At 34.3% G+C, this 27,542-nt stretch overlaps 4 protein-coding genes across 4 annotated transcripts in view; 3 read left to right on the top strand and 1 right to left on the bottom strand.

Annotated features, from left to right (window-relative positions):
• LOC135684627 (protein Aster-C-like) overlaps window positions 1-6,160 on the top strand; it is a 30,612-nt gene extending 24,452 nt beyond the window's left edge. The window contains exons 18-24 of the mRNA XM_089115108.1: window positions 3,193-3,342; window positions 3,653-3,719; window positions 3,998-4,042; window positions 4,261-4,359; window positions 4,676-4,753; window positions 5,202-5,244; window positions 5,543-6,160. Of these exons, the coding sequence (XP_088971234.1) occupies window positions 3,193-3,342; window positions 3,653-3,719; window positions 3,998-4,042; window positions 4,261-4,359; window positions 4,676-4,753; window positions 5,202-5,244; window positions 5,543-5,620 (560 nt within the window). The 3' untranslated portion in view covers window positions 5,621-6,160. The remainder of the gene's footprint in view (window positions 1-3,192; window positions 3,343-3,652; window positions 3,720-3,997; window positions 4,043-4,260; window positions 4,360-4,675; window positions 4,754-5,201; window positions 5,245-5,542) is intronic.
• Window positions 6,161-7,372: 1,212 nt separating this feature from the next.
• LOC135684244 (uncharacterized) lies at window positions 7,373-9,377 on the bottom strand. The gene is made up of 3 exons (XM_065199714.2): window positions 9,101-9,377; window positions 8,060-8,272; window positions 7,373-7,689 (listed from the first exon to the last, which is right to left on the bottom strand). Exons 1-3 carry the CDS (start codon window positions 9,344-9,346, stop codon window positions 7,432-7,434), a joined length of 717 nt encoding a protein of 238 aa, XP_065055786.2. The 5' UTR covers window positions 9,347-9,377; the 3' UTR covers window positions 7,373-7,431.
• A 9-nt stretch (window positions 9,378-9,386) lies between these two features.
• On the top strand, window positions 9,387-12,809 carry LOC135684247 (uncharacterized). Its single transcript, XM_065199718.2, has 3 exons — window positions 9,387-9,606; window positions 12,317-12,370; window positions 12,475-12,809. Exons 1-3 carry the CDS (start codon window positions 9,421-9,423, stop codon window positions 12,721-12,723), a joined length of 489 nt encoding a protein of 162 aa, XP_065055790.2. The 5' UTR covers window positions 9,387-9,420; the 3' UTR covers window positions 12,724-12,809.
• Window positions 12,810-14,714: 1,905 nt separating this feature from the next.
• Window positions 14,715-27,023, top strand: LOC135684241 (autophagy-related protein 16-1). The gene is made up of 21 exons (XM_065199711.2): window positions 14,715-15,020; window positions 16,703-16,782; window positions 17,543-17,580; window positions 17,887-17,995; window positions 18,302-18,375; window positions 18,755-18,845; window positions 19,068-19,157; window positions 19,277-19,347; window positions 19,597-19,665; window positions 19,863-19,974; window positions 20,497-20,602; window positions 20,877-20,947; window positions 21,378-21,449; window positions 21,813-21,936; window positions 22,155-22,215; window positions 23,175-23,228; window positions 23,457-23,521; window positions 24,097-24,181; window positions 24,705-24,752; window positions 25,817-25,915; window positions 26,702-27,023. Exons 1-21 carry the CDS (start codon window positions 14,924-14,926, stop codon window positions 26,793-26,795), a joined length of 1,710 nt encoding a protein of 569 aa, XP_065055783.2. The 5' UTR covers window positions 14,715-14,923; the 3' UTR covers window positions 26,796-27,023.
• The last annotated feature ends 519 nt before the right edge of the window (window positions 27,024-27,542 follow it).

Raw genomic sequence — 27,542 nt, 5'->3', positions numbered from 1 at the left:
GTTTGGTGGTGAAAGAGGAGTTGCCCAATATGGGAAGTATGGCAAGTTGCACCGAGATCTTTTTATCCTCCTTTCATTAAAGGACATTTTCCATTTGTTGTTTGTTTGCTTTCATTGTGTTTGTTATGTCCATACAGGACAGTTATAAGTGTATAGTCCGGCTAGTCAGAGATTCCTGTTTGGGAAAAAGATTATAAGATTAAGATTAAAAGAATAAGATTAACTGTATGACTAACATGTGGGGGGGGGGGGGTACTTGCAAAATAAAGTTACCTGGAGATGTGCCACGACCAAGAGTATACTTGTTCGGACTTCTACTATATCAAAGGTGTATTTCTTTGCAATTTTGGTCTAGCTAAGGGTACAGAATTGCCAAGGGTGTCATATTTGAGGTAATTGGTATAGGTAACGGTCTAAGAAATGAAACAAAACGACCTTTGTTTCATCACCCCTTCAAGTTGCTTATCAGTGATAGATATCCGTATATATGCATGGTTTTGACGGCATTTAGTGAGATATTCCACAATTTTAGACCTTCTTAGACTTAATAATATCATTTCGCACGAGGAAACCGATAAATCGCATTTGGTTATACAATATCGAAACCCAGACAAATCAAAATAAAGATACTAAATAGCTGTAATTAAAAAACCGAAAGTTGTTAATATTCTCGATCTGAAAAATTTAATTTTCTGATCTGGTGGGTGTAGACTTAGCAACTGAATTTTTTGAGGCCAGTTTAAGCTATAGATAGACAGTTTAAGCTATATATAAATCTTTTTTGGACGCCAGTTGATAGATTTATCCGTAGCTGCGATTCAGTGTTGTACTTTGACACTAAGGCAGAACTTATTTCAACCATGTGAGTGCTAATCTATCTGAGTTCCAGTCATTAATAATCAGGTGAAAATGTAATCGTATAAATTGATTTAGAGAGAACAGTGATTTTGAAATAAAAGTAAATAATAAAATAACCCCATTTGTAATTAAAATCAATAAAAACTCAAATTTGCAAAAATTTAGTTCTGAAATAATAGCGCGATTAGTAAAGAGAGACAAAAAATTGTCAAATCCTTTGCATATTGTCACTTCAATCACTGCCCCTTTATTTGGATATAATGATGTGATCAAATGCAAGCCATAAAAACTCGAGAAAACCGAATGGCCCCCTTATACCGTTTATCAACCAGGGCTGGCTATCAGCGGGGTTTGGTTATCAGGCTACTTCGATCTTCGATCCATATTGATTCTGTTCACCTGTTGGCATTTGAAACTACCCTACGTTTAGCGAATTCCACCAGGGGCAGATCCAGAGCAAATTTGAAGGAGGGGCAGTCGCTAGTGGGGGCGCTGAAAAATTTCCAAAAATTGGTGACAAGAGTACGCTGTATACAACAATTTCAGATCCATTTTCAGAATAAACAACATAACTCTGAGGTAATTCTTGAAGCAAATTAACCTATCGGTCTTCTCATTTCACCTGTTTCTCATTCTTCAATAGTGGCGCACAATTTACAAAAAATAGGCGCTAGACTTGGTTCAATTCGTCAAGGGAGGGGCAACTGCCCCTAATTGCCCCCCCTTAAATCCGCCACTGCATTCCACAAAACTTTAAGCACTGGCAAAACGACTAAACATTTCACTGAATATTTCACTCAAGTTTTGTTTAGCCAAACGTTTAGTAAAAAGTTTAGTCGTTTTGCCACCCTGTTTAGTGTTGTTTAGTCGTGTTGTGTGTTGCTGAGCAAAGTTTGATCCTGTTAAAAAATGTTTAGCTTTGTTTAGTGTTGTTTAGCAAATATTTAGTCGTTTTGCTACCAATTAAACATTTGTTGTAATTGCGCAGGCGCTCTAGCTGTGGAAATCCAAAGGTTTTCGTCTGTTTTCGTGGTTTTCCTTTCTCTACGTGACCCAAAAAGCTTTTGTGAGACATATGAATATCTCGTTGTACGCCACTGTGTCTTCTTCAACAGTCAACTTTGTTGTCAATAATCTAAAAAGTCTTTTCTTTCCCCGTCGCTTCATCTGATTCTTATTTTTATCCACTGCTTGTGCATACAACAAAAGAAACCAAAAGCAAATTCCTATGCAAGATCCCCTACAACCCAACAGCGTCATAGACAGCTCGCAGTTCAAAAAAGTTGAGTGAAATTTAGGGAAAAGTTTAGTCACGTTTTGCCACCCTCGCTAAACTTCGTTCAACTTCGCTAAATAAAAGTTGAGTGAAATGTCTAGTCGTTTTGCCAAGGCTTCACACCTTTTGAACCCAATCCTTTTGAAGGTTATTCCCTCCCAAAAATCCACTAGCTATAATCTTCGAAAAAATGACATTTGTTCCCAACGTCAAAGCAATAAATTATGGTATAAAATCTATTACCTTTCTGGGTCCAAAGATTTCAAATCTCCAAATCATTTGGAACATGCTTACAAAAGTCATCAAAATGAAAATCAGTTAAAAATGCTCGTTGAAAAATGGTATTTAGAAAATAAATGCACTTGGAATGCTTGCAATCAATATAATTCATGTTGCTGCATAACTCACAGTGGTGCGCATTTAGTTTGGTATCTGGCGAAAGCTCTGAACGAAGGGAGACGAGCCCAAACTGAAAGCTGCAGTAACTCAAATTACCCCTGTTTCAAAGCAGCCTGAGGCATGAATTATAAAATTAGAAAAAGTGGCAATTTTGCCGAGATCCTAGGTACCCTGGGTCCCTCTTTTCGAGACAGCGAAAAGCATCAGTGTCTCCTAGCTGGTTTAAGCTGGCCAGAATCGAGTGTGATGCAACAAACACTTTTTCAAAACACTCAATGTAAAGTGACATATTATGTTTCTGCCCAATTTGTAATTCTGCAGAAACTCCATGAAAATGCTTGCCATTCTGTTTGCCATTATTTGTGGCAATGCGCAAGAAGTTCAACTAATAGCTAAACTCATGTTGTTTAGCCTCATCTGAGGGGCAAATCACTCTGTGGAAATCTCATACATATTTGTTGGCAACCTGGAATCCTGTTGTTTTAGTTGAAAATCTCCAAGAGTCATTTTTTTGTGGGAATTTCGCACGCTATTGGCAAGAGTGATTTGCCCCTCGACCTAAACCACCCACTGAACACCAAAGCCCGTCGAAATGTGTAATTTGTAATTCAATAAAATTGAAAAGCAGAATTCAATAAAACGTTATCATGTCTTCATAGCTTTGGTGTTGAGACAGAAGTCCCAGGCCAAACCAAGCGAGCTAAAAAAGAAGAGAAAACGACAGGCCACTGGGAAAGCTACAAGAGAAGAAACATTTTATGGCAAAAGTGAAGTTGGAAAGGCAACACCTACTAAAAAAATTGAATATGGTAGGCAATGAGATTCGATATTCATAAAGACTTGCATATTCATATTTTAATACGTTACCGTTTAAATGATTGGGATGGTATAAAAACGAAGAATAAAAAGTTTCTTTTAGCTATTAGTTACACGTGCCTCGTTATCTATATCTTGAAAACATACAGTAGCCTGACGACCATATTGAATGTTGAACTCAGAGTCTCAGAGTTGCTACCTGAAAGCATTTTGTTTTATAAACCAAAGCATCAGTAGGTTAAATGATAAAAATCTATAATATCTAAACAGAAGACAATGTACTGAGAAGATGAACTTTTTTAGATGGAGACCAAGATGTGCAAACAACTTTCAAGGCTGCCAATGTTTCAGTATCTTCAAATTCACCCCTGTAAGTAGAATTAAATGTATTCCTTCTACTTACATCAAATACATGATTTTCATATTAGATTACTTTTACCTCTTCAATGGAATATAAAAATTGTGGCCAGAAATAGAAGAATATGCCTTTGAAAAAAGCAAACATTTGAGTAAACTAAAGCTTTTTGTCTGACACTCTTCGGAGTTTAATGCATCAGAACATAGTATTCCAAAAAAATCGAGACACATTATTTCTGTCATTGACATAAATCATACTACTTTGTTCAACTCCATGTAATTTACCCCTAGACCTGGTGGACAATCTCCAAGAATAATAGTTGGTGTTTCAACTTTGTGAGTATCAACTTAGCACTGCAAAATACAAATTATAAAAGTTTTGATCATAGATTAAAAAATTGTTGCTGTTTTTTATTGCTTCTCTCCTTAATTTTCTTAATCTGTTTATAACAAACTAATGATGTTTACTTGTTTATTTAGTACTTAAGATTTTTTGTTGTATCATATGATAATCACGAGGACATGACAAGCTTAACCTCCCAACCATTTTTCAGGCTTATTCTGCTGTTGCTTGTAAATAGTTACCTACTTCATCGTGTTTACCAATTGGAAAAATTTGCAGCATATGAACGGAAGCATAACTGTGTTCCCAAGTAAGTCTGTCCCATTTTTCTATTCTAGTATTGTTTTCTCATCTCTATGAATGTATTTTAAGATGATCCTGTATTGCAGCTACTCTTAACCTCTGGCCCATGGGCCAACTCCACCCTGCATCAAGATTTCATTCAGCCCACTGAATGGTTTTCCTCATAAATATTCTTAGGGTACAATTTCAAAATTTGGAACTATTGTTTGATGACACTCCCCATGTTGAATTTCTTGAAACTTCCTTGCTAATAGGAAGTTTCCTTGCTAACAGGAAGTTTAGACAAAACAATTGGGATGTAATTAGTCACTTTCTGCCCTCAGAAATCTACCAGTAACTGATGAAAATTGGTACAAACTCCTGCAGACACAAAGGCATGCACATGAACTAGAGGTGAAAAGGTAAATTTTGATTAATCTTTTATTTCTTGGCACAGGAACTTTATTTTATTAATCATTGCAATATTTCCAATTTGGTTGCAAAAGACACTTTTAAACAGCTATGCTTTGAATGAAATCACTTAGTAACTTCAGCAGATCAGAAATCTCAAGAAAGCATAAATGTTTCTCCCATTTGTCTGTGTCGCTTATTTTGACTCTATGGACTGTGTTCACTGTCTAATGATATCAATTTGATTGAAAGTTGGTACTCAAAATGTCCAATTTACCAACGCAAATTGGTACTCAATTGGTACTCAAAATGTCTAATTTGTGTTTACTTTGACCTTCAAAAAATTTTTAATTCTTTGAATGTGAAATTTGTTTGCTTTTATCCTTTAACCATAATTTCCATTTTGTGAAGTTATGATATTAAACTGCATAAACTTTAAAGAGTTATCTATCTTTGTAGGTTAAAAGATGTCATAGGTGGAACAGTGGTCCTAATAAAACAGGTACCTAGAATTCCCAAATTGTATCTTTCCTAATATTTTTTGTTTCTCTACTGCCATTGCTATATGAATTTTATCATAACTCTCTACTGCCATTTGAACATTGTTACAGGTTTGTGGGAAATCAGTGCTACATGGATGCTCCTGGGTTTTTTCTCTAAACAACTCCTTATATTAGCAAAATACTTTTTTTAAACATATCAAATTACACAATATCTTAATGTTAAAAAGTCTGATATTTTTCATACAAGTTTTATATACCTAGTATAATGAAAAATTAATGTTTAGATAATTTTTCCAGGTAGAAACATCAATGAAAGATCTATATGAAGAGCTAGACAGAAATTTTCAGGAAGAGCTTAAGCCAAACTCAACCTAGAATTAGAATAATTTTTAAATTCCATTAGATTAGATTTTAATTGTATTGAAAAGAGTTAGAGACCAATTAATCTCGTTTAAATGGCCTATCCCATTCCTATCACCCACCTTTAGAAATACTTCCAATATTTATTACACTTTATTGTGTGTATCCAATCCCCTCTATGCTTCTGAAAGAATGAATTTTCTAGATTTTGTTAGCTGGTCTACCAAAATCAAACGCTAAATTCCGACAACATTGAAGCTCTTAGAACCCCGCCCTTTTATTTTTTCAAATTTGTATAAAGGTCTATGTGATTTTAGAATGTTACAAAAATAAGCTATTTATAAGAGTAAAAAGGTTTTAATATTAGATACCTTCCATTGTTTGCTGCAATTGATTTTGTTTTTAGAATACAGACATGAATTTCTTTGTAAAATAGTGCAAAAGAATAAAAACTTCATTCTCATTCTTACAACACCATATCATAAATATTGAGATTACTTAACAACTTGGAAATTCTAAAATCTATTTGAATCACTGAAAACTACAAGAAAAAGACTTTATTCTGGTATTTTTTCTCAATTGCAATTCAATGCCTCAATAAGTGTAGATATATTGTATCATTTTGCCTGTGTACGAAACTAGTAGCTTCAAACTGTTTGCTGGTATCATTAGAACTGCTAGATTATTTTTTCAATTTTTGCTGAAAATAGGAGATGGTAAATGAAATTCAAATTGATTTATTGTAAATGAATTTAACACCTGATTCATACAGAATATTAGTAGGCTTTCTATCCGTTCTATCAATCTATCATTTAGTAGCTTCAAAACTAATCTTTGCCCAAATTGATGAGCCAGATTCATTTCCAATTTTCTTTTTTGCACAATATTGAGCTTATTGCAATATTTTGTGCAAAAGGGATGTTTTAATCAAACAAATTTTGCCTCATTGGCCACATCTATTTTGCACTTAAATTTCCAATTAGTATTTTTTTGTTATATCAATTGATTTTTTTACAAAGAGAACAAGATGAGGTTTGGGAACCTTACTTTGAGGCAAACTATGGTTAACAAAGTTCATAGCAGTCTGAAATAAAGCTGAAGGGGCGGATAGCTTTCTGTTAAAGTTATATGAGTTGCAAGGCCAAAAGTTGTACTTTTGCTTAAAACAAAGTTTGTTACACTATAAAAAATTAAATTCTCATATTACACTATAAGGTCAAGTGTAAAGTTACATTTCTGAATAAGTTTAAAATTTATATCAGGCAGACCTGGTGACATTAGGCATGCACACAAAACAGGCCTAGAACTCCCTAGATTAGCTTTTTGTTTCACATGCAGTCTCATGTTTTGACCACCTATTCATTTGTCTCTTTTGTTTCTTTAAATTCTTACTAATTTTTTCTAAATTAATTTTTAGTTTCTTTTTTGTTTATTATCTTGATGGTATTTCCAAGTGGCATAGTCACTCTTTCAAAAATTGTATGCTTTTTGTTAAATTATTTTGTTTTCAAGAAAATTAATCTAAAATTTGGTTCATAAACCTCGCATACACTTTTCAAACAGTGATACACCCCTCAAGCATTTTCACAAGAGAATCCTCACATTTAAATGGCTGTCATGTCTTCAAAAAAATTGTAAGGTCTTCATTTTATGGGACACACATCATGGCAAACTTAAACCCTCAAGGTGTATGATTACCAGCACAGCACCAAATTTCATATAACCAAGATAGTATCAGGTAGGTAAGAAACCAAGAAGTTTTCATGCTCTGGGAACAAGTCTTCTCCAATTTCATTAAAAGATTCAAGTTTATCTACATTGTTGAATTAAGCTATAACATCTGGTATAATTTCTGTCTGGTTTACACAAATTTTGGCTCTGGGGAATGCTTTAAGGCGTCCCTTCACGATGGTTGGCATTTCTGGCAATGGTTTAAGTTCATTTTCAACAAACTCTACAAATGCAAGTGCTGGGAAAAGTCTTTTCTTTGGAAGTGGAATATTGGTGACCCTCACAAATCCTCCATACCTTCCTTGAAAACGGTTTGCCAATGGTCCATAAAGTTTTTCAATTGCTTCTTTGTCCTAAATGAGACAACAATAGAAATTCCTTATATTTATGCATAGCTATTTTGGTTTCTAATAAATCCAAGTGCAGGTGTGCAGGTTTTTGATGTTAGGCAGAGAAATAGCAAACAATTTGATTATAAATAGGCAATCTACTTTCAAGATAATAATGCAGGTACTTTTTAACGGGGCAGAAAATTATGTGAGTACAAATTGAGGCAAAGAGGCTGTCTAAATTGTGTTTTTAATTATAGGTTAAAGATGAAATGTCTCTCAAAATTATAGAGTGCAATGGTAAAACTTCTTTCTCTTTTGGTTTATAAAAAATTCTAAATCTTAGATACATGGAAGGTCAGGGAGGCAAGAATATGCACCCAGTTTTGGTTACCTCTAATAAAATATCCTTGACCACTGACTTGCACTTTTCAACATATTCCTCTTCTGGTAATTCCTTTGGTGGAATGAAGCTTTTTTTTGACATTCTATTTGTGATCCTCCTCCTAGTTCGCGATTCTATTGCTTCATCCTCGGTTATTACAAAACCATTTTTTATCATATATAAGTCAGGGGGTGGTTGTCTTCTTTGTGTCAAATTGATGAGCTAAATGGAAACAAAAACCTCATGACAAAATTATGTTTCAAACAAAGACCAGACAAATCAGGGGGTCATTATCATGAAATAAAATTATACGCACAATAACACTTGTGGGTTTTTACAAACAAAATTTAAAAAGACCAGACTGGAGACTACTATTTCAAAAGCAGATATAATCTTCATCCAGTGTCCGTGCATTTTTTTGCAGACTGTATAACTATTGTGATAAACATCAGTAGAAAAAAATATATTGGCCTTGCAAATACACAAATCAATGCCACTGAGGCCTTAACTATGGAGAACCTCTACTGAAAATATGTCCAAATGTTTTCATTGAGATTTCAGGCAAGTAGGAGTGTTTGTGATTTTTTCAGGCGGCATGCATTTACAATTATCAATAGAACCTTTAGGTTAAGAAGCAAACAAGTGCCATGCCTTAAATCAAGGTGTGGAACTTTTTTTGAAAATCTTTTTATTATGATGACACATGCAGGATTTGCACGCATTATTTCTATCTGCAAAGTTTCCAGTCAGGGGATGGTGGTAAATATCCCTTTTTCACAAAATTCTACCAAGTAACAAAGGTGCATTTTGAAGTAACAGACTGTGTGATCCAGTTCTTTCAATTATTCTATTGGTGAACCAATGTTTTAGTTTAATAGTGTCACACTTTTCTTTCTGCTCTCAACTACCTACCTCAGAGCAACGCAAAACTAAAGAAGAGTTTTATCATAAAACTTGATATATAATCTTACACGTATGGTTTCGATATACAAGATAAATATCTGCATCAATTTGATTCAAAACTGGGATAAGAGGAAATATTTGTCTTACAAGATCGCCATATTGTCGCAGTTGCTCAGCCTTCCTTGCAGTCGTGCAAACCCTCTCGTGTTTCACCAATGCGATCGAGAGATGCTTGATGAAATCTGTATGCCTCTTTACAAACGGATTTTTCTTTTTCTTCTGTGGCATATCTCTATGGTTCCTGTATCTTACCTGGGAAACTGTACCGCCTGCGAACAAAAATAAAACATTTTTATGAAAAAGTTGCACAGGAGATATAGTCCTCAGCGCCATTTTGACTTGAGAGCATTGGTAAAATGTCTCGATTCCATTTAAGCACAAGCGAGACTCAAATCATTTTCAACAAAATGGCAGCTGCAGAATCCATAAAGGCGTTCGAGTGCAGGGTTTTTGAAAAACTATTAAAGTCAAAATTTAAAAATGCAAATTATCGTAGGAAAGTGATAAGAAACACTTTAACAGAGCTAGTCGAGAAGGAGAGAGTGGAGACGTCGTTAGCAAGAGCAAAAGATGTGGCAAGGGTTACAAACAGAGTGAGTTTGTGAATGAGTACCTCACTTCAAGTTAATTCATTCCCATCGATACACAGCGTCTAGTGTCATACATCCACGTTTTATTTTTTATTGTATTTCTAATGTGATACAAAGTTATTTAAAGAGTTGACAGTTTTCCAATATTAGAGTGTTTTCACTTTTCATGGCTGAGGAATTTTTATAAAATCAAATCAACTTAACTGAATGTCAAAGATAGAATGTCAATTTTTATCACCATTCAATAAATAGCACTTGGCTAGGTTGTCCCCTTCCCAATCTTACCTTCATCATTTCTTCCATTACTGCTTGTATCATATCCCTCATCGTCTAGAGCTAGTTGGACCATTGGTGCTTCGGCACAAATCGCTCAACCTACCACAAATCTCTAGAATGAAGGTGTATAGTTACCAAGGGAAGTTACAAACAAATACTAAACAAATACTGATAGCTGATGCACCAGTTCTAGTGTTAAACAACATAAAAGATGCCTAGAGGTATGAGAGGTAAATCAACGTAAAAGAAACTCAAAACACAAAGCTATAGTGAAAAGGCATTTCACATAAAAATGAAGGAGGGAGGGCTGGGATAATAAACAGCATAATTGTATTGAGGCTTCACAAAGCAAGGTGAGACCCTTGATATGCCAAACCTTAAATACCTCTTGATTAACCAAGGGAATGAAACACCTCAAAACACACACTTTAGCTTAGTGTCACAATTCAAATCCTCATTAGGACAAAATTGCCTGTAACTAGTAGATGAAATACGAGATAAACGCAAGGAGGCATGGCACAAGAGACACTACTGAAAAGTAAATAATAACAATCTCAAGCATATTCGTCAAAGCTCAAAAGCCCCTCATGAAATTAACTTCAAATGATTAAATTTTATTCAATCACCTATTGTCCAACCTTCACATGCAAGAGGTCTGTATTTCATGGCAGTTTCTGATTTGACCTTGAGAGGAGTGTATAAGCTTTTACCATAGAAAGAAAGAGTGCACATGTATATAGTAAATGTGCATAATTGAATGTACACAAAATTTCCCAGTGATGCTTGAGAGTGTAATGTTAGTCATCCTGCACTTCTCCTTTGAACTTCAATTTTCCCTCTAATGGAAATATAAGGCCTTGAGGGGTGCGAAACGAAAAGCTTTTAGCCAATATGTTGAAAAATGTTCACTTTTTCCAAAGCCATTTTCAAGTTCTGTACTGCCAAAAAACTCTTCAAAAAACTAATTCCATTTTAAGCCAGGAATAAATCAAACATAGCAAAAGTATGCCCAAAAATTAATAAATATTTTTAAATGATCTCAAGAAAATGACTGCAAGAAATATTTTGAAATATATTGTGAGCTACTCTTAACAGTGTTGTGATGACAATTTTCTGCTTACTTTGCTTGCAAGAGCTGCATTCTTCAGATTTGTCTCAAACTCTCTGAAACGACACACTAAACTAAACATGAAGAAAAATATGCGCCCCTCAAAGATACTCATTGCAAACAATTTTATGAAATGGCGTTTAAGGGAGGTTTTCTGAAACAGACAACAAACATTACAATGCTGTAAAAATTTGTTGCAGATGATGATAGGGACTATGCTATAGAAAGTTGTAAGATCATTCCAGGTAGATTCATTGTTTCACTTTTGGAAGCTAAATGTTTACCAGAAGATATTTTTGCTAAAAACAAAAGTTTTAACATTTTGCCCAATGACAACTTAAAGGCTTTTTCAAGAAACTAAGAGTTCTTTGGTGGCATATTTTGTAAAGCTGTCAGGGGCCTCAATATCCCAGTTTACGCAATGTTGCCAAGTTAATGATAACTATTGCAGGTTCAATTTCTGATGTGGAAAGGGCATTCAGTGTCTTGAACCTTTTGCTTAATTACTGTTGATTAAGCATGAGCCATGAAACCATGGAAAACTCTGTGATAGTGAAAGAGAATGATTAATTGTGAATGAAAAAAAAACATCTTGACACATTATGTTAAAATTTATCTCAAGAAAAGGTGCAAAACAGAATTGTTAAGATCAGAGATTGAAAGGAAGCCATCTAATAAAATATAAGATATGCTCTGAGGAAGGCAAGCAAGATAAAATCATAAACTTTGAAGATTCAGATCAATCTGAAACAGCCATTAAGCCAAATTACAGTTTTATCAATTTGTTTACTTCGAGTATTGCCGCATCCTTTTAACATACATTCTAAACTGCACGCTTGTAATATAATGGTATATATATGCAGACCTTTGTTTATCCCCTATCAGGCTTTAAAGGCAGCCTGTCCCCTATTGTGCTCAACTTTTATTTTCACTGGATTAAAATTAATGCATCATTAAGCTTGATCAATAATTAAACAGTTTAAACCAACCAGAGACAACTTTGGTTCCAGGGCTTTTGAATCAAATGGCTGTGTTCCCGTTGTAGTGAAACTATTGCTAGAAAAATTTGGTTCTCTGTTTGGTTTGTGGGACATCCGCAGCTAGGCCAGTAAATGCGAGCAGTGATCCCTTAAGGCAGGAAGAATATTAGTCAATCATTGAGGGGACAGACTGCCTTTACTTAAAATTACTTTTGGATAATATTGCATCAATTTCTAGCATTTTCCTTAATTTCTAGACTATTTAAAGTACATCCTTTGCTTGGTTTTCAACCCACTTGTTTTTTATTCAAATTAAATATATTACATTGCTTTTAATCTTTCATTTCAGATGATTGACTTAGCAAAAGAAAACAACGAGCCTATTGTCTACACATGGTTAATGGTATAAAACACAATTATTAGTTTTTCTCTCTACCATTTCCATCAGTTTTATCTATTGCAACATTTTCTTCGCAAAATATCAATTTTCTTTTATTTTATTTACAGAATAAATCATTGGTTCCTAAGGTGTTTAACACCTTAGTTCCAAGATATGCAACTGTAACGGAGAAGTACACAAGGGTATACAATATTCCCCCAACTACTGAAAAGTTTTCATCAATGGGAATCGTTGAATTTATTGGAAACAGTTTACCTCCATTAGAACCAACAGAAGAAGAATTGGTTAAGCTAAAAGCTGAAATTTTGAAGAAACAATTTAAAAGCCAAATTTCACCAGATGGAATTTTGGTATAGTAACAACACATGCTTGTAAAAAGTTTGAAATTTCTATAATTATGTTGTTTCGCTCAAGTGATGAATTATATTTATTTTGTAAGAAATACTACTCTTGATTTCTGCTTGCCCTGCCTGCGCTTATCAACTTTTCAGCCTCTAATACTTGTAAAGGCCTCTTTTCCACACTTAACTCTTTCATGATGAAAGTGATTAGTATGTACCTATCAGGCTATCACATTTGATCACATTGCACAGTTTTCTCATTACCTAAGGAATGCTGTAAATTGCTTTTTTGCTTTTTTGCCAGAGATTACTTGCATTGCTCTTTTCAAGGCTGCCCAGATCCATTTCTGCTTCTTAACATCTGTCTTCTGCCTCTTTACCCCCTTTAGAAACTTGAAGTCCTGTATTTGAGCTTATAGATGGTAAATTATTTTCATTAGTGGGACCTGCCTTATAGTTTTCTGATAAGAAGACAAAGGAAAGGTGATGTCAGAGATTTGAAAACCTTAAAATTTACTACCCAAAGGTGAGCTTGGGGTGCTCATGCTTCTCCTGATGCCCCATAATTTCAACTCCCACATTAGTGGCAAATCTTCATCATAGGGGTGCAAAGAAAAATTATCCAAAGAAACATTAATGAAGTGACATCACCATCATTCTATTACAAATAGCTTAATCAATTGTTAGGGGGTTTGTTTACAACCAAACACCACATCTTGTCATGCCAATCACAAGCAAAAGTTTACAACATTATACTGTAACTTAGTAAATATACTGCTCAACTCATAAGTATTTTGCAAGAAAAAAAACTCCTAAAAGCACAAGATAACCATTTCTTCAATAAATTCTTATGAAAATGTTCGTTTCTGCTGCAGTATTTGTGAAATATATTGCCGACTGAAACTAGGTTGGTAAGTTTAATAACCTGTGTAGCCTGGTAGCCACTGCTAGAATGCAGCCCAATGTGGCTGATGCCGTGCACAAATGGATTAATTTCAAGCAGGGCCGTAAATCCCGGGGGGGGGGGGACGGGGGAGAATGGACCTCCCCAAAAATCCGGAGCAAAACGAATTTTTTAGAAATTATTGTCATTTGCTTTTAACGAAAGGAATCCCCGGTAGCTTGGTTAGAACCTAACAAAGTTTTGCTGAATTATTGCAACATACCTTGCAGCCAATATGTCTCATGGTGACTATTGCCAATCGCAAGTTGACTATTGTAGATGGCTGTTATTTATGTTTGCAGAGTGGTGTCGAGTCGGTGACGATGCTCTTTACGCTAATTTTTAATCTGCGTAAAAGTACCACGCCAACAAAGAAGTACTTTTGCATTTAATATAGAGAGAAGCAATGACTAAACTCTTTATTGTTAGAATGCAATAAATTTTGCCCATCCTTGATTTTTTTAAGAAAATTTTCATTTGGAGCCCGAATATGTTCTTAGATACATCCTAATTTTTTTCGAATCTGATATGGTTTCAAGAAAAAAACGCTTGCTCTCGAATAGAAAACACCTTTTTTTCTTTTCTCCAACGTCTGTCACTAGAGTTTAAGCATTTCCCCAGCATCTGTCACTAGACTCTTCCTCTTCCCAATTTCTCCCAGGAACAATAGTCTCTGTTCTTCTGAGAAACGTCGATTTGCCTATCCTGAACGGTATAGTATTTTGTTAAACTTGGTCAGGGAGATGCTTTTATAGCTATTTAGAAGGTATGATTTCAAAAATTTCCTTTCACGTCCGCCCCAACCATGGTGGGTCCTCCTACATCACTTAATGTGATTCTCAGCCCCCCAGGTTTAATTTATTCAAGCTGTCTCTGAAAAATCTTATCAACTCAACTATAAACAAGTCAACGTGCTTAGAAATATCTGTAAATACCTTTTATAGGGCTGATAAAACCTTAGTGAATCTAAAAATCTTTTTTTGTTTTTTAAGTCGTTTAGGATAGTGAAAGTGTGGCCAGAGATGCCAGAATAGCTATAGGACAGAGGACAAAGTGGGAAGAAAAAGGAAAACATATCAGTTGCTAGTTTTTGTTTGGAAACGAGAGCACGCCCCCATGTTCTCCGGCGTCCCCTGAGAATGACTGGCTGCGGCGATACAGTTACGGCCCACGGACTATTATAGGTATGAAACTGAGCGGCAATACCATACCGATGCGGTTCATAAACAGTAGCTAGGTAGGCGCAGTCCAGCGAACTATACAGCCGATAAAATGGCGGAGGAAGTTGATTGGAAGGGGCGAATAATTTTAGCATTAACTGAAAGAAATAAATTGCAACAATACTGCTTTAAAGATATTGTTTTATCACGTAAGAATTTTATTATTCTTTGCGATATTTTTAATCATTCATTCTTTGTGAGTAAACAACTTTAAGCGCCGTTACCAAAAAATAAAATTTGCCAATAAACAGAGATCCTGAAAAAAATTATATTTTAGTACGATAATATATCTTTCATGATCTTTGATGAAAGAGGTGGATAAATATGATGATTCAAGTCAATATAACTGATTTCTAAAACTTTTTATCTGCATTTTAGAGTTGCCCCCTCAAATGCAAAAATACTGAAGGTGATAAAAATTATTATAGCATCAAAACATTGTGCCCTGCAGTTGCTATAAATTCGTACTATTCCACGCAAATGTTTTTAAAAGAAATGTCTATAGTTATTGCAAAAATACTGGCATCAAATATGTAAGGCCAGCACTGATTTGATGCGAGGGGTCCGCCAATACAAGAAAGAAGCTCCTATTTTAAAGTATTTACAAGGTACTAAGAAACGTGATGTCAAATTTTGTGTGAGAAGGAAGAACCGCAGGATAGGCTGTCCGCCGGATTCTGTTAATCTTGTAATGAGTGTTGTTATGAAAGTTATACAGGAACAAAGCAATACAACGACGAGAATCCAATGTCACGAAATAAAATTTCCAAAATAAATTAAATTTGAAGAATTTGATTAATAAAATTTTCAAAATAAATTAAATTTCATGTCAAATTTTGTCATGCACTGATATTTAGAAAGAAGCTCAAGTTTCAAGGCATCTTATGATTTCAGCTTGGAAAGGAAGGTTTTTATTTTTAGGATGAGGCAAGCTATGCTGGAACAAGGGGGCAGCTGCCCCCCTGTGCTCTTGACAAGAGGAAGCAGGAGAGAGGCAGAAAGTGCTTTTTTATTGCAGTGTCATGGTATTCTAGGGTCAGCAAAAAGAATTCTTCATGCCCACCATTCACCTAGGTTTCCTACATCTCATTCATGCCTATCAGAGCTTTAGATACCATCACATTGATATGTAATTGATAAATCTTTCTCAAAGCAAGGCCCAACTCTCTATAAGAAGAGGACCTGTCCTAATGAGGGAAATAAAGCTTCACCCTTGGCCCATAAAAAAAGATAAGCAAATAGCAGTGTACTACTTAAGTACTAGCACGGTGTTGAGCTGCATTATACAATGGAAAAGACAGATCTCTGAGTTATATGGAGCCAAGCCAATACACCCCAGTGTTATGTATTTCTTTTATTCTTAGAGTAGATTAGCTGAAAGATTTTTGTGAAGTCACTGGCAGATAATACCCTAAAGTTACTTGCAATATAATATATATTATCATGTCTTAGCTTAAATGTAGCAACACAAAAAGAGATCTAGTTCTCCTTCTGCCAATAGCTACCTTTTTGGTCATCTTTTGCTCTTTTTGCTAGTAATTAAGATTTGTTTTGGCATTTGCATTTTGAATACTCTTTACCTTGTACTTTGTCCTTTTCATCTACATTTCCAATTCTGGTTGTTAAATTTTTGAGTTTTTTCAATTTAGATTTGAATAATTTTGATATGTATGAATTGTGAATTTTGTTGCTTTGATGTATCAGTATATTTGTTTTCATTTAGTTGCTTTCAAGTTTCTATTCTTTAATTTTGTTCAATAAATGTACTAAATTTCAACATTTAGAGTGAAATGTTTTCCTTATTATCTATTTGGTATTAATTCTATTCTAGAGAATAGATTATCTGAGAATGCCTCTGTTATCAAATCAAAGCTATCAGAACAAGAACATCAAATTTTTCAACTGAAACAGGTATGAAGCTGACAAAGACATTTATTCATGAGAAATTATCAGGCTTATAAGACTGCCTTAATGTCATTATAGAATTGAAGTTAAATTTATCCTAAATTGCTTTGATGCGCACTCTTTCAACTTAGGAAGTTCAATTTTCATTGTACTTTCTTTACTTCATTTCATATTTTTAGTTCTGTAAAGCACAATTCAAGTGTACCTAAATAGAGTTGTCAAGTGATGACATCACAAAAATCTATTATATGAATTTTTGAAATTTTTTCCCATTACCTGAAAAAGCATCATGAAATACCTTTAAATCTGCAAAATCAGTTAAAGGCATTACGAATTGGCTGAGATATATCCAGATGAGCACAAACTAACAGTAATCCGTTAGCAAATTTCAGATCTTCTATTTGCCATAGTTCACCCGATTTTTGACAAATTTAACTTTTGCATATATGCAAGTACTTTATGGTGATAATTTATGTTATGTGGTCAAAATTCGAAAAATCTAAAAATAGTTTTTTTGTGACGTCACGCTTGAGAACTCTATCCTCTTGGCAACTGTTACATAAAATTTCAGGTCATTGCATGGCCAGGAGTCCCATAGATGGCTGCAATAGTGTTAGATTGTGATCCTTGTTCACAATCTTATTCACTTGAATTGATCTAGTTTGAGATTTAAATATAAAATACAATCCCCTTTTTCCCTTTGATAAATTTCTTTTTTCTACTTCTAAAGGATGTAACTCTTTTCATTTTTTGGAATTTGTTTCAGGAAACTCTTGAGCTCCAAGGAAAGCTTGCTCTGGGAAGGTAATGTTCTTATTTCTGTTATGCCATGGCTGTTTAGCTCATTTTCTAAATCTTTTTTTCCAATAAAACCCTCTTGTTATTTTGTTTTGTTTTTTATCCCTCATTTATGTAGGCAACAATTTAAAGGCATTAAGTCACTGCAGTACTACTTTTGGATCTGAGAATGATCACATGAAGCTGTTACCTGAGTGCCATTAAAAGGCATTTGATTTCAAAAGTGGCAAAATAGTATATTGAAGCAATATATGTATTTGCATATGCTATATATATTTTGTTGAATTTTAGCACTATTTATTATTTTTATAGTGGAGCAGGCATTGCTGGTGCTGTTGCAAATGAAAAAATTATGAGTTTAGAACAGAAAATTTACCGTTTACAAGAAGAACTTACAGAACAACACAGAAATAGAGGAGAGGTAAGAAGATGAATTATATTGTCATAAAAATCATTATCATCATTGTTCTGATAATTGTTATTATCAGCATCATCATGACCATCAATCAAAATCAATCACTGTCAATCATCATCAATCACTGTCAATCATCATCAATCACTGTCAATCATCATCGATCATCATCCACCATCAACATGATCACAAATAATTAATTATTGTTGTTAGTCATGTGAGGTAATATCCTTTTCTTGGCTTCTTATTGTAATAACCCTACCTCAGACATAATTCCAGTTGCTAAATCCAAACCCTGTTCTTTCTTCATTCTAGCATGCAAATCAAATAATTGAATTAACAAATCAGGTTAAACTAAAAGATGAACAGCTATCATTCAAGGAAGCACAGTAAGTAAATTTGAATTGCTTTTATATCTGTCAGCAAAAACATGTTGAAAAATTCTAACCTAATTTACTTACTTACTTTTATGAACTGAACCGAATGGAAATAGCCTTCCTTTCCATCCTTTCCTTTGAAAATGAGGGGATCAAATTGAGGAAATAGCATGTTTATTTTGTTACCTTTAATAAACTATCATAGATTAGATGTATCAGCTGCTTTCACTCTATTGGATGATTTGTCTTATACTCTAAGACCGTTTTCGAATTTACTCTCTTAATAATGGCTTTAGATGCAATCTAACTATTTGACAATGTTAAGAAATTTCAGGATTGACTTTTTCCTTATTCTGTCAGTTTCAATTCACTCCTCTCATTTTCAAAACAGGCTTCTCGATTCACAAAATAATTTAGAGGCAATGAGTATAGAATCAAAACGAATTCAAGCATCAATGGCAGAACTTGAGGAAACTAGCCAGGTATTAAAAATATCAATACAGTATAATATATCAACAAAGTATCAATACAGTATACAGTATCAATAAAGTATCAATACAGTATACAGTATCAATATCCGTACATGTTTGAGAAACGGCTTCTATCCGTATAAACAAAGGCATATGGTCATCTAGTTGTATTTTTTGTTGATTTATATCTAAGATTTCCTCACAAATTCGAATGATTTATGGTCTCTTTCACAGTGCCTGAAAGATGAATACCAAGCATTACAATTGCTGTATAATTCAATTGAAGTAAAACTACGGAAAACGCAAGAGGAAAATCAACAACTGGTAAGGCGGTTTCGCCCTTTCGCCTTTTCGCCCTTTCGCCTTTTCGCCCTTTCGCCCTGTAGGTCGTAACTCGTAACTCACAAATGCTTCCGAGTAAAAATTCTTTATCTTTTTTTAAGGTTGAAAGATGGATGAAAGAGAAAGCAATCGATGCAGATAAAATTAATTCTGAAAATGAACAACAAGCGAAGTAAGTAATAACTCTCCGCGTTAAAGTCTTAAATCAGATAAAGCAGATTCTAAAAAATGCTGCATATTCCACCTCATCAAGTGGATGCAGCGGGAGTCTGTTCTCAATCCTTTCTTGATAGCAACATCCAGATCCTGAAGGGCCTAGATTCTGTAGATGGTAAATTAGCGTAATTTAATGTTACTAGCTACCAAGTATCTCTGTTGCCTAAAGTACACTGTGTCATGTAGGCATTGATGCTTTTTGTAGATTACGTCAAGAAAAGATGCAACGTGAATTGAATGATGCAGCGAAAGAGTCAGTGGGATTCATCCAACGGTGAGCCTTCCTTTTTCTATACTTTACCACGCGCTCTTTAATGCTATTCGTGCGGAAGTTTGGCTAAAGATTTATTTCTGCCTTGCACAGTATTCGCAATGCTCATTGTTTTCCAATTTCATTGAACATCAATGATGTAGGCTGCTTTTCTCTTGGTTGCTTTTTGAAGCGAGATTCAAATCATTCTTTGATTGCAGACTCACAAAGACGTTAAGCCATGATATACCGCTGGATACGGTGGACATCGGCATAGCACCACCTCCGTTTGCCTACGTTACATCTATTCCTGACAATCCACGAGTATCTCTTGTAAATATCTCGTTTATTCATTTTCATTTTCTTATGCAAACAGAAACAAAAAGAATGCTTTTAAAATAATCCACAACAAATCTTTTCTAGTGAGACTTAAAAAGTTTCAAGATGGCACAAAATTGCCTACTAATAGTGGGAAATAAAACTTTTAGTGTGAAGTTTAGTCTGTGTAAACATAAAATCATCATTAGTTTAACTTGGGAGTCGAGTTGGGGGAAACGTCAGGCCCCTTTGGAAGTCGCAATACCAATGAAATACTTTGTTCAACTAGCTTTCCCGCTTGTTACGAATTTTTACAATGTTCATTACTGATTTGTACGTATAATTTCTATTATTGAATCGAATGAAAAAGAGGACTTTAGTTTCCCATTTATGTACCAGTACGTAAACATTTATGTGAAAATCTGCTAAAAAAGTCGTTTAATATTTTTCGTTCGATTTATCGTGCTAAGTTTTATTAAAAATCTATCTAATGTAACTTTCGTACGGAAAACTTTAAATTGTGCTATTTTGATGCAGGATGCACACGATGGCGAAGTTTTGAGCACCCAATTTAGTCCTTCGGGAAAATACGTGGCAACAGGGGGATCTGACAGAAGAGTGAAAATCTGGGAAACTGGACGAGGTAAAATAAAATGTCTGTGTTATGAAGTAAATAATGCACTGTCGTTGGAGAGGCATAATTCCGACCTAAACTATGAATTATTAAACTTAACCTTTAATCGAATGTTGTATAGTACTTGAAAGCTCTGGAAAATGTTTCCATTTCTCTGACTTCAAGCTTTGTTTATAAAACGAATTATAATCCATATCGATTCCTGCGGAAAAAAAGTAGTTTTAATTTTCTAAAAGCCATCTCTCTTTACGATATTAAGAGATTATCTGTTTTCCTTCATTAGGCCATTTGAGTGAATCATCAGTTTTGCATGGCTGTAATGCTTCTATTTTATGCGTTCGTTTTGATATTCAGGTTTGTTCTTTTGGTTTTTTCATCCCCTTTTTATGTTATTATTATTAAAAAATATCTACTAAACAAGAATATCATTTTACATCTATTCCCTGTAGCGTTTTCACCAATTTTGTTGATATTTTCTACCTTAAAATTAAATAGACGCGCTCTTATAAGACAAAGGTGAGTTTCTTACCAGTCTGTTATTCTGCGTGGTTCTCGAGCATGAAAATTTTCTCGCCAGATTTTTCTTGCATTGAAAACAATCAGACAAGTAGTGAAATTTTTGTTTACTTCATACCTCAAAGCTTTATATCAACATTCTGGCGATCAGACCCTTTATGGAAAGTTGTTTTATGAACAAAAACAAAACACCATTTTGCTGTCTCTCTATTTTCATGAATAATTTTTGTGTGATTCTCTTTCCATTTGTGTCCTTTTTTATTTCCAGGAAAAGTTAATTTTAGCAACCTCGAACGATAAAGCGTGTAGAATTTGGACGATTTCAGACCAACGAATCCGGGTATGCTTTGATATCTCTATTCGATGGTCAGCCTTTGTTAGTTTTTCAGGGAGCCAGATTCAAACAAGGGAGAGTGCGAAAAATGCGCCAAAAGTGGAAACAAGCGGTTTCTTTCCCCTTTTACTCCGTGTTTTACACCGTGTTTTTTCTTGTCTTCCTGCTGCGGGTTTATCGATAAAACCTTCTAAAATAATGCAGGATTATTAGAGAGACGGGATTAATTTTTCAGAAAAAAATGAAGAAAAGGCGGGATAATTAGAGAGGCGGGAATATCGGAGGAGAGAACGGGAATACAAAAGAGAATACGATATGTAGGAATAAGCCATCTGTAGATGTCAGTTAATAAAAATTTTTCTGTTGTAGCATACTCTGACGGGGCATTCTGAGAAGGTGCTTGCGGCTAGGTTTCTCGGTGCAGACAGCAGTAAGATTGTTTCTGGTAGCCACGACAGAACGTTGAAAATTTGGGATCTACGAAGTAAAGTTTGTATGTATCCTTTTAAGATTTTCAATATAGAATTAGGTGCTATGAGTTTTATCTCGTTGTTAATGATTCTGCAATAAATGATAACATCACAGTGCTTTTGGATACTTTTAAGTGTTTTATTCATCACAAATCTGTTTCGAATCATCAGTTACAGCATTTTTATACCCTATCGTTGTACATATTGGAAACTTTTTATGTATTTTCCTTTTCTTTTGCAGGTACAAAAACAATATTTGCAATGTCAAGTTGTAATGATTTAATTGCCAGTGACCTAACTGGGTATGTATCCTATCTTTTTGTTTGGCACACATCAAATCCTTCTTCCCTTGTACCATTCATAGGATACAACTCAGTATATTTATTCAATATTCCTTATTAGTTCGCCAATATTTAAATATAAAATTTCCCCCTTACTTAGAACTTCGAGCATTGAAATTGCCGATTCCTTCAAGGACACAGCAACTTAATATAATCACATCCACAGAACGGTAGCAAGGCGGAATTTTGTTAACGTCCAATGAGATGCTTTGTTTACAAATTTCTTTTAGCCAATCAGAGATCGCCAAATTTGCCTGGTTTGTTGACAATTTTCTCGAAAGCACCCTCTAGCTGTGGAGGAAGAGCACTACTGGAGTTTAAGGCAAAATATACTTAGGATAAAATCAATCAAAATTTAAAATTCACAATGTTCATAAAATTTTCTAAAAAATTACTGCTGCTTTTGAGTGAACTCCCCTTAATATTCCAGAAATCGCAGGCCAACAAATTTTCGTGGTGGCCTAAAACTCCAGTAGTGCTTTTCCTTCATATCTAGGGGTGCTTTCGAGAACGTTGTCAACAAACCAAGCAATTTTGACGGGCTCTGATTGGCTAAAAGACATTTGTAGACAAAGCATCTCATTGGACCAGAAGGAAATTACGCTTTGCTCAGAGTGGTAGTTTTAACAGTTGCTTGATCCATCCTTTTCTATACACAAGCAGTCTTCAATTCAGGAGCATTAGCTTCTGTGTTTTATTTATCGTATGGTACATAATTATCTGACTTGTGTACCAAGCTATGCCATTTTTGAACAGTTTTCAAATTATCCGTTTAGTTAATTAGTTAGTGAATATTTTTTTGAAAAATTTTCCGAGTTTCGAAGGAATTAATGGGTCTTGTCTCATGGATATTTTATCAACCGTTTTCTGAATAAGTATTTCAAACGGTAACCAGTGATTATGTATTTATATTTTTTTAGCACAAGCATAATAAGTGGACATTTTGATAAGAAAATTCGATTTTGGGACATAAGGTACAGTAGCAAATGGACTATTTGTTAGACCTTCTTTTCAAATGTACCCCTTGTTTTCAAACCTATCATTTGCTTGCCTTTTATGCTTGCTTCGCTTTTTAATCACGTTCAGGGTTTGTTTCTTGTCATTCTAAAAGAAAAATGGAACTTTTCCTGCCCTTCCTACCCATATTTGACAAGTTATAATGATGAATTTTCTATGTTGTCATTGAAATGATCTTTTTGCAGGTCAGACTCTAACACGAATGAGATACAGCTCCCTGGAAAAGTGACATCATTAGATCTAGCTCCAGGTACTATTGTTTGTATCTTCCAAACATCAATATTTTCTGCAGTGTTATGTCAATAGATAAGACGCTCTGGTCGCTTTATGTATAATTTGTGCATTCTATACGTGCATTTGCGCATTGTAAATTTGTGCATTTGCCTATGGTGGGTTTTTGAATATTTTGCTTACTGTATTGGATGAGTTAAGTCGATATGCCATCAAAATATGAGATCAGTAGAATGTCTCTAGATAACTCGACGATGCCCATCAGTCAACAAATACTCTTTTTGTGGTTCGGAGATAAACATTTTGCCAATTATAATAAGATTACAATTTATTCATTTTGGAAAGAAAGATAAACTTAGAGTTCAGATAAAAGTAATTTAAAGAGGTAACGGCAATTAGGGCGTATTTATACGTTCTTTTTGCTTTTCTTGATTAAATTTTCAATCGTTTATTGAAATGGAACGGGGTATATATCCTTTGCTTTGTCGCTCATGGTCATTCTATGAAAAGATTTCAGGTTGGAGTAAGTTTTCATTAGGTTAGCTGAGCTCTGTTTTTTTGATGGAATCAAGAAGGCTTTATCAATCTATTTAGATATGAATTCTCTGTTGGTATGTACAAGGGATGACTCATTAAAGTTAATTGACCTCAGAAGGAACCAAGTTGTTTCAACCTACAGGTATGTTAAAACTTTAATAAAATAACAGTTATAGTCATAACACTAGATTTTCCACTGACGCAAAATGTACCAGCAAGCATGAGTCTATATTGAATTGATAATTCCACAATAAATCGCTATTCAAATCTACAAAATTAGAAATAGAAAGAAATTTTGCAGAAATGCAAGCTTTTCTGATAGCAGGCCAGTAGCTATGAGGGAGAGGGCGTGATGGGTGCGATACCCCCTTCGAAAGAAGGTATGTTTCAAAGACGGAAATCTAGCGATGCTTAGACAGTATATTTTCAAATGTGCTGATAAGAAATGGACGGCTCACCCACTTTGTCGGCAATGAGCCTGAACTGAAACTCCAATCCCCCTCTTCTCCATTCTTCGTAATATCTAGCAATTGCCCTGCCTGTTGGCTTCTTCAACATCGCTATCGACCTGTTTTTTTCGAGTCACTAGCTAATTCACAATTGATAGCTTAGCATTTTCGATCAGAATGTGCATATTTTAAGAGGAAGATCAAATTTGTTTGTAGAGCCGAAGGGTTCAAAGTCGCGTTTGACTGGACTAGAGCATGTTTCAGGTACTCTTTTGAATATTATTATTATTATTATTATACCATGTTAATGTATATTATTGTATTTACTTTTAATGATCAAGACTATGATTTCCCTAGGAAGCTAGGGTTTAAAAACCCCATTGGTCAGTATTAAAACTTACGTTCCCTAAATTGAGCTCACTGCATTTTTAATGCCGAGGTCCATTACGTAAATAAATGAAATGCAGTGTACCCGACGTTTGCAATTTAGCAAATTCATTTCATTTTTCATTTATCAAATGTTTAAATCGTTTCAGTATATACATATAAGAATGTACAATAAACTGCTTTCTAAACGAGACCGGTTGAGGAAAGAAAAAAGAAATATATTAGGAGGACTTAAGTTTAGTAAAAGAAATGTTAAGATGTTCAAAATATTAAGAAGATTAAAAATGTTAAAATTTAAAACTATTTAATATTTTAAGAGCAAATTTTGCGTTTTCCTGAGTACGAATGTCTTTTGGTAAGTTTATTGTAAGTTATTGCATCTTGATAATAGAATTCATTTTGCGCTGCTTTTGTTCTGCCTTTCGGTATTTTCATCGAGCGCTTCCTTCTCGTATAATTTATATTTCAATGCAGACTGAAATTGTTCCTGTTGTGGCTTTGAAATATTTCAAAGATATAATGTATTATAATATATCTTATGAAATATCATAATATATTATATATTTGGATTTGAAAAAAGCAAACATTTAGTAAACTAAAGCTTTTCGTCTGACACTCTTCAGAGTTTAAAACGTCAGAACATAGATCGAAAACTCTACGCTAGGAAATATATATACCCAGTTGTGTGGATCGAAATAGGCCAATCATAAAACACGAGCACATGAAAGCTTTAGTTTACTAAATGTTTGTTTTTTTCAAAGCCATTTACAAGTTTTGTACCACCAAATGATTGTTTGCATATTATATATGATTATATATTTATAATATTTCTGCATTCCCTGAAACAAGCACCCCGCCCCCTGGAACTCAGTTTTGTGCGCCCTATACTGATCTCAGCTTTCCATTTTGTCTTATTATGTCTATTTGTATTCTCTTTGTAGTCCTGATGTGCAGTTTGTTATGTGCGGCTCATACGACGGTGGTGTCTACGTTTGGAATGCAAGGACTGATAAATTGGAGAAAACTTTACGTGAGCACAAGTAAGCACAAATGTTCAATGCTTTGATTGTTTTTATAGGGAAATAACCACGACAAAGAAGAAGCGGCATTAAATTGATTTATAGTAAATTGATTGATTGATTGTTGTGCGAGATCTGATTGATTGATTGATTGATTGATTGATTGATTGATTGATTGATTGATTGATTGATAGTAAATTGATTCAATTGATAGTACACGTAGCCTAGCCTGACTGGATTCGCTCATTTTTATAAGAAACTCGATGTAAGAAACAAGTGCTAGACAAAAAATCTAAAACAAATTTTATTTTTAAAAAGTCCAGAAAATTTGTGAAATATGAAGATTGGCATCAAATTTTAGCCACAGAGAATAGACATGTACTTCTCTTATCTAAATTCGGCATTCGAACGCAAATACTCAACAGGTTTTTGTTTGCAAAGTTTCCGATCAAGAGAAATTAATTTTAGAAAACTCTTAAGAAACAATGAATATTGACATTTCTCTAAGCATTGAAAATTTTGGAATACTCAACGTCGAGCTCCGTTTCTTATAAAAAAATGTGAGTGTGAATACGAGAACGAATAATGTTACTTATAATGGAGGGGCATGGATGCGAATATTCATGGCTAGCCTCGTTTATGAAAGTCGCATTTGAAAGGCGTCGTTTCTGATTGTTAGTATGCGAGTTATAGTCACGATAAAAGGAGATTGTAACTTTAGTTTATAATTATATCAGAAGTCTGTCTAGTAACAGTCAATTGCACTTTCATGTTGAAAAAACAGTCCTTTGTTTCTTCAAATTTTAGAAGTTCAGTTGTGGCTTGTGCGTGGCATCCAAATGGCTCGAGCTTAGTAACATGCGACAGAAATAAACATCTCATTATGTGGACGGATATATGATGACGTCATTATACGAAATTAGAATTTTCACTGGAGAAGCAATGAAGGTCTTTGTGATATTCCATATAAAAGAATTATTTGTTAATCAGTACCTTTTATAGTCGAATCTAAGGTGAGAACGTGCCAACGTACTCACTTTTATAGGAGTAAAGAAATTATTATTTTTTATACCATGGCTGCACGTTTCTGTGAATAGAAATAATTGAAATAAACAGTGCAAGAATGTAACTCTGTAGTTGTTTTATTCTATTATCTTGCTCTCCATGTATAATACTTATTGATAGGGTATTGTCTCATTTGCTAACCAAATACACGCTTTCTAAAAGAGAATTCACCTATAGATCAGTGTTGTAGAAAGATAAGAAATTTTAAACAAACCAAGAGCTTCATATAGCGAAAATAGCTTTGTGTAATGTTATATCACAGGGGAACCAGCTTTTAATCTAAAATATTAACCTAAAAATTCACTATCATTTCCAATCCCAAGCATATTTCAGGAAAATAGAGTTTCCATTGTCAAAAGTATTTCATGGAGCTAAATAGCATTGTATTCTGTCATACCATGACTAACGACCAACTTTTGGTCTGAAAAATAACCCTTTAAAACCATTAGTTTTGTGAAGGCTATAGCCTCATTTCTCATAAAAATATTTCCACCTCGACATATTTTTGTAGTAAAAAAGCATTGTTCCGTGATATGTAAAGAGAAACGAACAGTTTTGACCAGCTTTAGCCCTACAAGTCAAA

Source organism: Rhopilema esculentum, chromosome 21, assembly GCF_057945365.1.
Source record: "Rhopilema esculentum isolate cy_ngs chromosome 21, ASM5794536v1, whole genome shotgun sequence".
Taxonomy (NCBI): Eukaryota; Metazoa; Cnidaria; class Scyphozoa; order Rhizostomeae; family Rhizostomatidae; genus Rhopilema; species Rhopilema esculentum.
Note: the sequence above shows the minus strand (reverse complement) of the source record. Positions and strands in the feature narration are given on the sequence as shown.